The sequence below is a fragment of the Cherax quadricarinatus genome, chromosome 34, assembly GCF_038502225.1.
Source record: "Cherax quadricarinatus isolate ZL_2023a chromosome 34, ASM3850222v1, whole genome shotgun sequence".
Lineage (NCBI taxonomy): Eukaryota > Metazoa > Arthropoda > Malacostraca > Decapoda > Parastacidae > Cherax > Cherax quadricarinatus.
This window is the reverse complement of record NC_091325.1, coordinates 10,426,550-10,440,995: the sequence shown is the minus strand read 5'-3', so window position 1 is coordinate 10,440,995 and position 14,446 is coordinate 10,426,550. Positions and strand designations below refer to the sequence as shown.

The following is a 14,446-nucleotide window of genomic DNA, read 5'->3' as shown; positions in this document are numbered from 1 at the left end:
TATTATTAAATGATTGTGTTTATCAAGCAGTTTTTTTTATGAAACCTTGCAGTCTGAAAACTATTTATAATACCTGTCTAAATTTCTAGAGTAGTAAGTACATTTTCATATTATATCTGAAATTTTCATCATGTGAAAAGATAGATATTACTTTGATGATCAAATTTATTTGTTTTGCATATGATGCTCAATATACAATAGTTAATATAATAAATACATGAAGGCAATAGGTGATAAGAGGATTTACATAATGCATTTTAATGTATCATTTTTACTGAGGACTGGTGTAAGTAAGGGAAGGTCCATTGGACTCAGAGCGGGCACGAGCAGCGTCTTCCTCAGCAGCGAAGGCGATCTGCCGCAGTACAAACAAAGGGACTGGGTGGGGGAACTCAGGAGCCACTGGAAGAAAGTCGGATTCAGGCTGGTAGCCGTTTGCATTCGCTACATATTTCATCTTCACAAGAGAACCATCGGGAGCGGTGTACCTGCGACAAGAAATAATTCTGCTCAGAAGCTGTTTTCATTATAAAACATATAGGTCGTTATGAATAATGTTACAATACCGTTGTTTGAACAATACGCAAATAACCCGCATTGAAAAATTATGACGACTGTGAATTGTCAATAGCCAGACCGAAACGTCTTAGGTTTCCCTCTCACAAGTGCGAGTTTTTTATTTATGAATCTTTATACTATTTTTTCATTGGTAAAAAGAAATCATTAGATTTTCTACGTTTAATCTGATTAATTTTAGATCATCATTTGCTTCAACGTTCAGAAAGACCGTTTGCAAGTTTTTCAAAAGAAACTTTAAAGAATTAGAAGAAGAAAATCACAGATTTTGCGTGAGAACCAGAGGAAAAGGAACACAAAGGCTGTGACAGAATGAGGTAAATCTTGCTATTCAAAACTACTTACGAGTATTGCCCAGCAGCGCTAATTGCTTTAGTCTCTCCTTCCGGAGAGCCCGACTGAGACAGGATAATGCCATTGCCAGTCTCAACTTCGACGTTATATCTTCCGTCGTCTTCACGAACACGTTCATCCTTCAGAATAAGTGCTTGATTATTGGCTTCGATTTCGGAGGCAGACAGGGTGCTCTGGGGTTCTGGGGCATTATACTTGGGAGTAGCCAGAGCCATGCAGGCTAGCACAGCAAGTATAACCTGGCGAGAAAAGATAATTTTACAGTAGGAGTATATGTGTGAAAAGGCTGATTGTGGATGAACAAGACATGCTAAAACTAAACCTAAGCTTCTAAAAAAAATACGACTTAATGCTGACAGTGTCATTATGTGATATACCAATATCTCTTAATGACACTCCCAATTAGCGTCAGCAGTTTACCATTAACTAAACAGAAGCGAAAGAACAGCTATGCACAAAAAAAGTGTCATCCAGCTGAGCAAAGTGTGCATCAGCCATTCATATCATATAAGCAGAAATTAAAAATGGTTTTAAATAATTGGGAGTGTCATTACTATACTATGATAATGGCCAAATTTTGCATATTATGACTACGTTCAGAGAAAGGGAAAAAATATAAACACTACCTTATTAGGTAGCGTTCCGCATAACATTTAGACATAATGTATGGACTATCAGCTCCTTTATATAATAATCGTGGGATATAATTTCTTATTCATCCTGGACAGTGGAACTGGAACTATAGTCTAACGTGAAGTGAAAGTCACCTAAGCAAAAGAAGGCGAGCAGTCAGTATATAGCGCCAGTTGACAATAAACCACATTATAAAATGAAGTGGACAGTAAATAGTTTATAATGGTGTTTGGCACCCGTCTTAAGTGCATATGGAGAGTGCACGCAGATAATGGAGGGTCGACTGCATTAGTTGTCAACAGTGGGCAGTCTCTGCATTGTATTAAGGATGAGGAATTTTGTTGATGCTCATTGTCGACCCACTGAATATGGGTCATCAGTTCGTGCCCTCAAAATGCTTTCTTCTTTAAATTATTGAATTTACCCAGTACTGAAATTTCTGTTTGTATTACTAAAAACACTGAATCATACGAATAAATGTTTCCTGGCAGAGGAATTGTCATTAAATTGTGGCAACAGTTAGGCCTATGCCAATCCAATGACACGACACGTTTTAATAAAAGTGGAGCAGATTTCGTATGCATTTTTAACGTTTTTTTGTGATAAGCTGTTTTTTGTTTTGGAATGATTTGTGATAACATAATTAAGTGCAGCGCATAAAAATGAGAAAACAAACAGTGAGAGATATTGTAGAGTTTACTGTAGTAGTTATTAACTATGGTTCGTCAACTATAGGGCATGATGAAAACAGACATTCATATTATGCAGAAGGAGCACCAGCCATATAATAAAGTATCACAGAATAATTGTTTATACGGAAGTGAAATAAGCAGTTAACGTCTTAGTGTACAAACATGACAAAGAACACCCAGTCACTCCTTTGTTGAGTGGCTAACCACATTACAATGGTTGAGAGTGGCTAGTTGCATTACACAGGCCAAGAGTAACCATCCACACTCGAGGCTAAAACTGGTCGGCTACACAGCAGGCCATGAGTGGCAAGTAACACTACACCACAGTTAAAACTTTCCTATCTTTAAGCACGTCCTGAGAAGTAAAAACAACTCACAAACTTCATGTTGGTTGGTGTTGTGGTGGTCGACTGGTGCCAGACACTGAGGTGGCAGATCTTTTATAGTGGGGAGCCTGGAGCGGTGCCTAGTCAGCTCACCCGGGAGGGAACGCCCTTGGCAGATACCTCATGCCCTTCACTCCTGCCCTACATCCTCACTTGTCCATCTGGACGTCCAGTAAATTACCTCGACACGTCCTTGTGATCCTGTGGGACATGTGACCCGCTCGCCGACACTCGCTCTGTTTATCATCTCGAGAAGCTGGTTGCCTTTCTTCTCATCAGTCGAACACATCTTGCAAAAACATATCCCCACATAGTGCACAAAGACACTGCCGCACAAATATATTAGTACACTGATTGATATGTAATTAGATATCGCCGAATTAATGAGAAAAAGAACTTTCACCTGCGACAGAAACTCTAGGTGTGACATTTATTGATGAGATATATCTACAAGCACAAGAGCCCTGGTAGCCTTAAATCTCTACAAGTACAAGCACCAGACTTGGCCAGGCACTCTTAACAAAAATTATCTAAAAATGTTTATTTGGTAGCTTGGACTGAATAAAAACATGTATGTAGAATTAAAGAAGCAAACAAATTATTTTCATTTAACAGATTGTTCGTTTCGTTGAACTAGTACATACATTGTTAAGTCGAAAATCTGAGATGCTTTTGTAATCCTGAAGCAATTACTATCACAACATTTGGGATTATTATTATTATAATCAAGGGGGAAGCGCTAAACCCGGAGGATTATACAGCGCCTGGGGGGGGGGGATATGTGGAAGGCATTCAGGCTTAATTCGGGGAACTGGAGCACAGATCCAATTCCCTAAATCAAGAGCCCCTCACCAACATCAAGGAACCTTCCTTGAGGGGTCAACATTTGGGAAGAAAATAAAAACAAGAATTAGAAGCTGTAAACAACCACAACATCAAGATAATCACGAATAATACTGTTGATTTTCATGTAATTATTATTTTTTAGTATTAGTATTGTTATTATTGTTAATGTTGTTGATATTTTTTTTTTTTATGAATTCGGCAGTTTCAAACCAAGACAGGGTGATTTATCACAGTAAGTAAATGAAGAAAACACATTCACAAACACTTAACTGCTAGTTATTTTTCCAGAAGAGTAGAGAAAGAGCGGCACACTATTGACCTTCTTGAGAAACTGACTGAACACATGAATTCGGCTAACCGGACTTCCTGGGTATTTTAATAGACCTTGCCTAGGTCAAATTCCATATACGACAAAACATCTCCGAAAGAACATTTTCACGCATGCTTGCTAAATCCCTTTCCTCTCAATACCTTTTTTACACTCTCCTGCCGAAGACTCTACATCTCCTTCCAGTCATCCTTGAGATGTCATCTACTCTATGCCGAAACACTTTCTTCAGTTTTATTTTTTCAATACTGATATCATTCATGACATTATTATTATTATTATTATTATTATTATTATTATTATTATTATTATTATTATTATTATTATTATTATTATTATTACTAGTACTAGTTGCATCAGCAGCAGTATTACTAGTAGTAGTAGAAGTAGTTGTAGTATTTAAAATAATGTATGTAGTAGTAGTATTTTTGCAATCATAACCATCATAATCATCATTATCATCATTATCATCATCATCACTGTCATCGCCAGTCGAATGGTGCACACTGTTCTTATATTTTTGCGTTCTATCATTTCTAGTCTTGAATTCATGCATGTTATATTCTACCATCCCCTAATTTTCTGAATTCCTTCTCTATCCTTACACTAAAACATTTTTGTCTTCTTGGAGGGGCACTGAGTTCCATGTCTTCCTTCGTTTTTGTTCCTTACATTCAAAAAGTTCTTTTATTCTTTCGAAATTCCTCAGTATATTTTACTTTATGATAATTTCTTTACTGAATTATCTCATCTCCTGGGTCGAGAAGTTTGGTTTCTTAGTCTTTTGTCTAAGTTCCCATTTTTGGCTGGAAAATTAATCTGGTGGTACACATTTGCACATTCTAGTATTTCTTTGTACCTGATCAGTTGGAACTCCATGGTAATGCCACATTTATTCTTGAGAATCTGCCTGATTAATTTCATGTGCAGTTTCCTAGATGGGATCCTAATATCTGCATACATTCCTCATGCTTTTCTGTTCATCTGTGCCTCTAGGGATTGTGGGCTCAGTGTCATGGGCTCCCTTTGGCAATTTTCATTGTATGACTTGGCTTAAATTCTGCCCCTTTTAACTGATACCATGCTTCTGACCACTTCTTCCAAGTGTCATCCTTATTATTTTTGCCCACGTTAGACTTAAACTCTAACAGTTAATTGAAAACCGATTCAATATCTTATCCAAATCTTCCTATTTTGTGACATCCCTATCAAATTTGCCTTGTCTTCAGACACTGACCTAAATAAATATTTTCTCTTGTTAGGTCATCCATATATGCATGAAATAGGATAGGTTCACGTATTGGTCCAGGTGATTCATTCTCCTCCCTGGTGAGACCTATTACTCAAGTGCTCGCTTATCAGAAGAAATTATTTTCCTGTTAAATTCTCCCTTATCAACCGAAATGCCTTTCCTGTCACACCTCCCTGGTTATTCTATCATGTCAAAAAAAGTCTGCTCTAAATTTAGAATAGTCGCAGAGACCTGTCATTGTACTATTATGCATAGTACTCAGCCACCTATGCTTATCCAGTTAGACTTTAGCCACCTTGTCGTTCAATAATATTACGGTACGATATCGGGGTTTGCCATTTCTAAACCTGTACTGGCGTTAATTAAAAAAAACATTCGTTTCATCCAAGTGCTTTTATAATTTTTTATTACTGTTTCCTGCATCATGTTTCTCAGAATGCACGTTAGAAATACTAGTATGATATTCAGGTCCTTCTTTCTGTCTCTTTTTTTTCCTCTTAAGCTTGCTACGATGTTGGCCATCCTCCAACTGTTTGTAGCTCACCCCTTTCCAGTTTCTTGATGTGTATTAGTGAAAGTGGCCCGTTTAGGGCTTCGGCTCCATCAGCACCCATGGTGAGATCCAGTTTAGTCCATGGCCTTTGAATAAAGAAATTCTTTTAAGTATGCTGTTTCTTCTTCCCCCTTATTTTGAAGTTTTAAAGTACAGCGTCATTTGAAGTTATTGCAATATCGGGTAATTGTCTCTAGTCATGTGTGTAATTTCTTGGAATATTTTATCGAGTTCTTCACATACTTCGTCGCTGCCAGTCCATGTGCGCAAGCGCACGTGTAGATACACACACACACACACACACACACACACACACACACACACACACACACACACACACACACACACACACACACACGCACACACACACACACACACATACACACACACACACACGCACACACACACACACACATTCACACACACATACACACATACACACACACAGATGACGTGAAGTTAATGAGAAGAGTTCAGTCGATCGAAGACCAGGCAGAACTACAAAGGGATCTGGATAGGCTGCAGACCTGGTCCAGCAACTGGCTCCTGGAGTTCAATCCCACCAAGTGCAAAGTCATGAGGATTGGGGAAGGGCAAAGAAGACCGCAGACGGAGTACAGTCTAGGGGGCCAGAGACTACAAACATCACTCAAGGAAAAAGATCTTGGGGTGAGTATAACACCAGGCACATCTCCTGAAGCGCACATCAACCAAATAACTGCTGCAGCATATGGGCGCCTGGCAAACCTCAGAACAGCATTCCGACATCTTAATAAGGAATCGTTCAGGACCCTGTACACCGTGTACGTTAGGCCCATATTGGAGTATGCGGCACCAGTTTGGAACCCACACCTAGCCAAGCATGTAAAGAAACTAGAGAAAGTGCAAAGGTTTGCAACAAGACTGGTCCCAGAGTTAAGAGGTATGTCCTATGAGGAGAGGTTAAGGGAAATCAACCTGACGATACTGGAGGACAGGAGAGATAGGGGGGACATGATAGCGACTTACAAAATATTGAGAGGAATTGACAAGGTGGACAAAGACAGTATGTTCCAGAGACTGGACACAGCAACACGGGGACACAGTTGGAAACTGAAGACACAGATGAATCAAAGGGATGTTAGGAAGTATTTCTTCAGCCACAGAGTAGTCAGGAAGTGGAATAGTTTGGGAAGCGATGTAGTGGAGGCAGGATCCATACATAGCTTTAAGCAGAGGTATGATGAAGCTCATGGTTCAGGGAGAGTGACCTAGTAGCGACCAGTGAAGAGGCGGGGCCAGGAGCTTGGACTCGTCCCCTGCAACCTCAACTAGGTGAGTACACACACACACACACACACACACACATACACACACACACATATATATATATATATATATATATATATATATATATATATATATATATATATATATATATATATATATATATATATATATATATATATATATATATATATGTCGTGCCGAATAGGCAGAACTTGCGATCTTGGCTTAAATAGCAACGCTCATCCTGCCATATAGGACAAGTGAAAATTTGTGTATGCAATAGTTTCGCCAAAATCACTCTGAACCTAACGAAAAAAATATATTTCACTGTGTTTGTTTAGTATTAAATTATTGTAAACAGATATAAAATATATATAGTTGGGATAGGTTAAAATAAATTGTTCTTGTTATAATAAGGTTAGGTAAGTTTTCTAAGTTCCTTTTGGTTCAAAATTATAAATTTTTACATCAACATTAATAAAAAATATATATCTTTAAACGCATAAGAGAAAAATTTAGAAAGGACTTAATTTTAAATGAGTTCTTGCTAATTGACCAGTTTTACATATTCGGCACGACATATATATATATATATATATATTTATATATATGTATAATATATATATATATATATATATATATATATATATATATATATATATATATATATATATATATATATATATATATATATATACATATATATATATATATATATAATGTCGTTCCGAATAGGTAAAATTGGTCAGTTAGCAAGAACTCATTTAAAATTAAGTCCTTTCTAAAAATTTTCTCTCATGTGTTTAAAGATGTATTTTTTCATTTATGTTAATGTAAAAATTAATAATTCTTATCCAAAGAACCTTAGACAACTTACTTAATCTTATTATAACGAGCGCAATTTAATTTAGCCTAATCCAACTAAATGGAGTTCAGATAAGTTTTCAATAATTTTATAATAATAGTCAAACACAATGAAATATACTTTTTCGTTAGGCTCATTATGATTTTTTGCGAAATTATTGCATACACAAATTTTCGTTTACCTAATTCGGCAAGATATATATATATATATATATATATATATATATATATATATATATATATATATATATATATATATGGAGTGTCGCCTCCTCATCCTGCCTCATATCCTCCTACTTGCTGGATTTACTCCTTTCTAACTCTGTCATGCCTATTCATAAAACTATATATGGAACATACCCACACTTCTTTGTCATCAAAAGAATGTAAACCCAAATGGACACAAAACGGCACATTTCGTTCAATGCTTGACATTATCAAGTATACAAGAGACACGCGAAAAAATCATCTTTTAGGACAAACGAGCACCCTAAAGCAAGCCCAAGTAGGGTCGCACAAAAGACCCAGGGGTTTGTTAGGAGAGGTCAAGACGGGAAGGTCATTCCAATTTCTGACTACTGTAAAGTAGAAAAAATACTTCCTCATATCGTTGTGTCTCATTTGTTATAATTTCCATGTTCTTTTGCACCTATTTCTCACCTTTCGAACATTCTACTCTTGTCTTTGTTATGCAGTCCTCTGGGGAATTTGTTTGCCGTTTTCATGACCCCTTGTTTCTTCTATCTCCTATTATTGTTAGGTTCTGTTCTTTAAGCCTTTCTTCATAGCTCATTCCCCTTAATTCTTATTTTAGTCTCTTTGCAAACCTCTGCACTTTTTCCATTTTCTTGATATGCTTTATGAAGTGTAGGTTCCATATTGGTGTTTTTTACTCCATGAAAAATCGTGCGTGAAAGGTCATGAATGACTTGTTGCATTCTCCAAAAGAGCATTTTCTTTAACGGTTATTATGCTGATGTGTGCCTCAGGTGATATGTTCGGTACCGTGTCAAATGCCTTCTTGAATTCGAAGGAAATGTAGTGCACCCATCCCATTTTTCTCATTTCTGTTACTGAGTCGTAATCCATCAGGCTTGTGAAGCAGGATCTGCCATCTCAAAACTAGTGCTGGTTGTTTATGGAGCCATTTTTCCAGGTGCTCCATAACTCTCCTGATTATCTTTTCCATTGTTTTTAAATAGTACGGATGTCATTAATCCTGGCCTGTAATTTAATTCATCCTATTTGTCCCATTTTTAATCTGTGGGACTACAGAAGGTCTCTTACAAATCTCAGGGAAGTGCCTCATATCTTGTGACTAACTGTGAATTTTAGTTGGCGGTTTGAACAGTACCTCTGTACTCTCTCTCGCAGGAGCAATTGTGACAGTTTATCAGGTCCCACTGTTACTGACATTAACAGCTCACTCAGGAGAATCTGCACCTCCTCCTGATTCTGTGCAATGTCCAGTACCTAATTATGTTCCCTTTACCCTCGGCTCTGGTATTGCTGCAGTTACCTCTGAGAACACCTTAAGCAGATAAGTGAAACACTTGTGCAACATTTTCTAAACAGTTTATAAACACACCTTAAGCTGTCTGTTCAACTTCTCACTGATTTCTCTTTTCTCCTTTCTTCTTCAGTTTTTTACATTTTTTCCGTTGTTTTTCTTCCGATGTAGCTGCTTGGTGGTTTTAGTTCAGATTTAGCATTTGCTTAAGAACATAAAAACAAAAGAAAAGAGGAATATTGCAGCAGGCCTACTGGTTCATAATACGCAGGTCCTTCTCAAACCCCAACCCAGTAACACATATATTTGCCTCGTACTTTTAATGCTACCCAAGGATTAAGCTTTGATAACCGTCTTAACTCATGTGCAAGACCCACTTAAATCCAACCCCTGTCACTCATGTACTTATCTAACCAAAATTTGAAGCTACCCAAGGTTTGAGCTTCCCTCATCCTATTAGACAATCTGTTCCACTCATTGCCAACTCTATTTCCAAACCGATACTTTCCAATTTTTTTTCTAAATCTAAATTTAACAACTTTGAATCCATTATTTAGGGATATTTCGTTAATGGCCATCTTCAACAGATATACTTCAATCACGTCTGGCTGCTAGGTTTGCCTTTTCCTGGCTTTGAGAGCCTTTTTTGTATGTATGTGTGTGTGTGTGTGGGTGTGTGTGTATGTGCTGGACTTTGATCAGCGGCACGCCAGTTTCTCGGTCTTGGTTACAAATGGTAGTAATAAATAGCCTTTGCCAAATATGAATGTCACGCAAGAAAGCACAGACTTGTTAGAGAACCACTCGTGAAATGCTGACTAACATATGGGAATTTATTAAAATGTTTTAATTATTTCAATAAATATGCAAATGAAATTACACTTTAATTAAAATATAATGTAATACAAATATTATAAAATATAATAATAATAATAATAATAATAGTAATACTACTAATAAAAATAATAATAATAATAATAATAATAATAATAATAATAATAATTATTATAGTAATACTACTAATAAAATAATAATAATAATAATAATAATAATAATAATAATAATAATAATAATAATAATAATAATAATAATAATAATAATAATAATAATAATAATAATAACTACAAAAACAGAAAAAATAATGAAACACATCGACACCATGCCTAACTCTTCTAGGGCAGGGTAGGTGCCTGAGCCAGAGCTTGCAGCTCATAAGCCTGCCATTCATATTAGCCCCCTTGGGGCGGGGATGGCAGACCAGAGAGGCCTAGCTTCTCCCTACGAGCCCCGTGAGGGCGGGGAATGTGGCTAGGCCTGGGGACAGTTGGTCCCATAGATGAGGGGGTATTTGTGTCTCCTTCCATGGGAGACTTAGATCTCAGACATTCCCTAGACAGGGAGCCAAGGTCGGGCCACCACTTGGAAAAGGCCCGGGCCGGGAGAATACCGGCGAATCAAGAAGAAGAAGAAGAATGAAACAGTAATAATATTAGTACAATAACACTGAAAATTCTCCACAGTACTATGAAAACTTTAATTTCCTCCCACAAGCTTACAGCATATATAAAGGACAGTGTGTATCTCTCAGGGTATATGCACTCTGAGTTCACTTAGTTTCTATTTGAAGAATTTGTAAGGAAAAATGTTACCAGTTTGATTCCACATTGGTCAGGACTTGCTCCAGTAGTTGTTTTGATTTACTTAAAAAGTTCCAGAAGTAAATTATTACATGTATACAAATGCACATGAAGCAACAATTCTATACAAATAAAAAAATACAGTGGCTATAAATCCCGAGAAACAAAATTTGGATAAGTTATGAGGCTCACCTAAACCTTGACTCTCTGTCCTTCTTCCTACAACCTGTTTTCTGATTAGAACCTGTTATTTTTGGCCGAACTGCTCATCGTTCATTTCTGAGCACTCGCTATATTTCAGAAATTTTAATATTTGTCATTTTCATTTAAGTAAAAATTGATTTGGTTAGGTTAGGTTAGGGTAGGTTAGGTTAAGGAAGATTAGAGTAGGTTAGATTTGGTTAGGTTAGGCTCGACTAAAGTATATAAACCTATTGGTAGGGACAGCAGACAACAATAAAATAAAAATGCGAGTGGCTTATGTCGATCAGAGTAAGGTGTAATGTAAAATCTCATGCATTCATTTTCTCGAGAGCACTATATAAAGCCAGAATATATATTACTTACTAAGGAAAATATTTAAACAAATATTTACATTTTTAAATGCCATTATTTAATTTTCTGCAACATACCAAATTGACCTTATTAAAATTCACAGACCTGTATCTCTGATATCCATACACTGCAGGTTAGAGGGAAAGACATAGCGGGGAAAATTCTTTTTTAACTAACCTTCTGTAATCTAGTCGTAGGAAATTACAATAAATTTCAAGAATAAAGAATAAGAAGACTAAGCAGACATATATGACTTTCAAACAGACAGGTTTCTCAAAAAGAGGTATGAAGTTAACATGGAAAATAGGATATAGTGATTAGGTTGGTTCTAATATACGAGAGAATACCCAACAAATTGTCAGCAAGGAGATACAGTGAGAGTGTGCAGTACCATAAGACATAGTTATGGACTCATCTTGTTCCAGATAAATGTGAATGACATTTTGTGATTTTTCTCCCCTTGAAAAAACATTTTCTTCATCATTCATTCAGTTTATCTTCATAGATTACAATAGTTAAAGGATGCCTCGTATCAAAGAGGAAAAGAAGCTTCATGATTTGTCTAACAAATAACTACTAGCATTAATTCTCAACAAATTCAAGGATACTGGGGATGATATCCGGAGGTAGGTCATATAAAGCACTACCACCTGAGAGGGAGGCAACTCAGAAAATCTGAAACAGAAAAGAACCTATTGGTTAACATTAAGGCAAACCATTCACCATTGATAAATCTGAGCAGTAAAATATGCTATGAAGAGAAATTTTAAAATAGCTCCAAGAATCGGAGCAAGGTGATATTCAAGTCATTGTAAAAAATATATTAAAATGAGAACTGGAGTAGGTGACGCAAACGAAATTCTAATCTCATGTACAGGGAATTGGGAAAGTTTTGAGAGAGAGAGGTGATCCGTGGCCTGATGGCAAAAGCTCTCGCTTCACAAGCTGAGAGTCCGGGTTCGAGATCCGGCGAGAGTGAAAACATTGGGCGTGTTTCCTTACACCGGTTGTCAATGTTCACTAATCATTAAAATGGTCGACTGGTGTGGGTCGCATCACGGGATAAAATTAACCTAATTAGCCCGAAATGCTCTGCATAACAAGTGGCTTTCTATATAGTAGTATGTTATTGATGTCAGCTAGGCCTGTATACCTTGTACGTGAACTTGTATAAATAAAGTTATTATAGTTATATTCTTCTTCTTCTTCTTCTTCTTCTTCTTCTTCTTCTTCTTCTTCTTATTATTATTATTATTATTATTATTATTATTATTATTATTATTATTATTATTATTATTATTATTATGTTGTCACAGTTTAATGGATATTTACAGGGATCGACAAGGTGGATGAAGAAAGTGTGATTTAAGGTCGATACCATGCATAGTGGACATAATTCTAAAATAATCACCTGAAAGAAGAAAAAAAGATATCTACAAAGAAAATTCTTGAACCTGAGGATCCTGAGCAAGAGGTGGTCAACCCAACAAATTGTGAGCTAAAATAGGGTAAAACCCATTCAGCTGGAAGAAACATTACACGAGACTGTTAAAGGTATAATAGGTGGGAGCCTTGAGCTGAGCTCGATGCTCCCAAACAGTTATATAGATGAGTACAAACACATCACCATAATCAGCATAATTTCGAAAGCACATGCGAAGTTGTTGATTCAAACAACACCTGTCGTGAACCTCAACAAGGAGTCTCTTAATTCTGTACACAATACATCTATCACTAGCTTTGAAACGCGCAGCACTGGCATGGAGCCAACACCTTCGTCATCACGTAATAAATTATCCTCCCGATTCTTCCTAGACTTTTGGAATTCCGACTAGGTATTAGTGTATTAATAAAATTACATAATAAACAGATATTTTATTAATAAATGTTTGCTGACGTGCAGAAATAAATATCAAATGATGAGATAATCCTTGAGAAAAATTAGTTTTAGTCACTAAAAAAAAGGCAAAATCGACTTGTTAAGATTTCACTATGGGAGGTAGCTAATCCAAGCTAGCCAAGAAAACATTTTACATAGTTAATAAACAGAAAAACTGATTCCATAACATAAGCTGCTTATGAACTGATATCAGTAAGGTGGAGAAAGACAGTGTGCTGGCGCAGACGTAGGACCATCAGTAGTACAATCGTCTAGGTTGAACATTAAAATTGTCCAGAGTGATGTAAGAAAAATCTTCGTTAACGTAAAAGTAGTGGGTGCGAGGAACACAATCAGTAAGGAAGTAATGGTAACAAACTAAATACATGACTTCAAATGAAAATATGACAAAGCACATGAGGAAATGCATTCTTTACACCAGTTAGTTAATGTCATAGAAACTCAGCCAGGAGTTAGAGTTCATTCCCTGAAACCGCACAGGTGCCATTATTATAATTATAATTGTCGTTGTAGTTGTTGTTTCGGTAATTCTTTCAATAGATCTAAATTAATTATTTTATCTCTTAGCATACTCTCATTGGAGTTTAAACAGCTGTCCACACCACCACACCCATGCGAGTGTTTGGGAGCTAATGTGTTGAGCTGGCATTCAGATCCTCTGATATATTCGTCTTATGTTGCCAAATCCGTGTAGGATTAGCTCAGATAGATATCATCGTCCCTAATCTATATTCTGGAGAGGTGATTCCTGATTTCACCATTAATACTTGTCACAGCTAATTGATTTAATAATGACTCATTCATTTTCATCGAATATTTCTTATCCATAAAACTATTTTCATCCAGATTGTAGAGTCAAAGGAAACCTTAAATACCAAGAGTGTATCTACAGCCTTCAGAGGCAAAACTTGAAGCAAAATCTTTTATAATAATGTCGAGATTATAATTTTAAACATATTTCCAAAGCATTTAATACGATAAAAATGCTATACAAAAACTTGTAATAATAAAAAAAATTATATGGTGTGGGTTTGAGGTGTGTGCAAGATGAATGGGCAAGATAAGTATGTAAGAGGAGATGGTATAAGGCT

The 14,446-nt window shown here is 36.4% G+C and overlaps 1 protein-coding gene across 1 annotated transcript; it reads right to left on the bottom strand.

Moving 5' to 3' along the window:
* Nucleotides 1-2,737, bottom strand: LOC128693756 (cuticle protein AMP1A-like). Its single transcript, XM_053783608.2, has 3 exons — nucleotides 2,633-2,737; nucleotides 922-1,169; nucleotides 1-488 (listed from the first exon to the last, which is right to left on the bottom strand). The coding sequence occupies exons 1-3, from the start codon at nucleotides 2,639-2,641 to the stop codon at nucleotides 272-274; spliced, it is 474 nt and encodes a 157-aa protein (XP_053639583.2). The 5' UTR covers nucleotides 2,642-2,737; the 3' UTR covers nucleotides 1-271.
* Nucleotides 2,738-14,446: the final 11,709 nt, after the last annotated feature.

What these genes read in the sequence shown, in the direction of transcription:
- LOC128693756 (XM_053783608.2), bottom strand. An exon ending in AGCGCTGCTGGGCAATACTC is followed by an intron (nt 489 to 921) that starts GTAAGTAGTTTT and finishes TTCTTGTCGCAG; the next exon opens with GTACACCGCTCCCGATGGTT.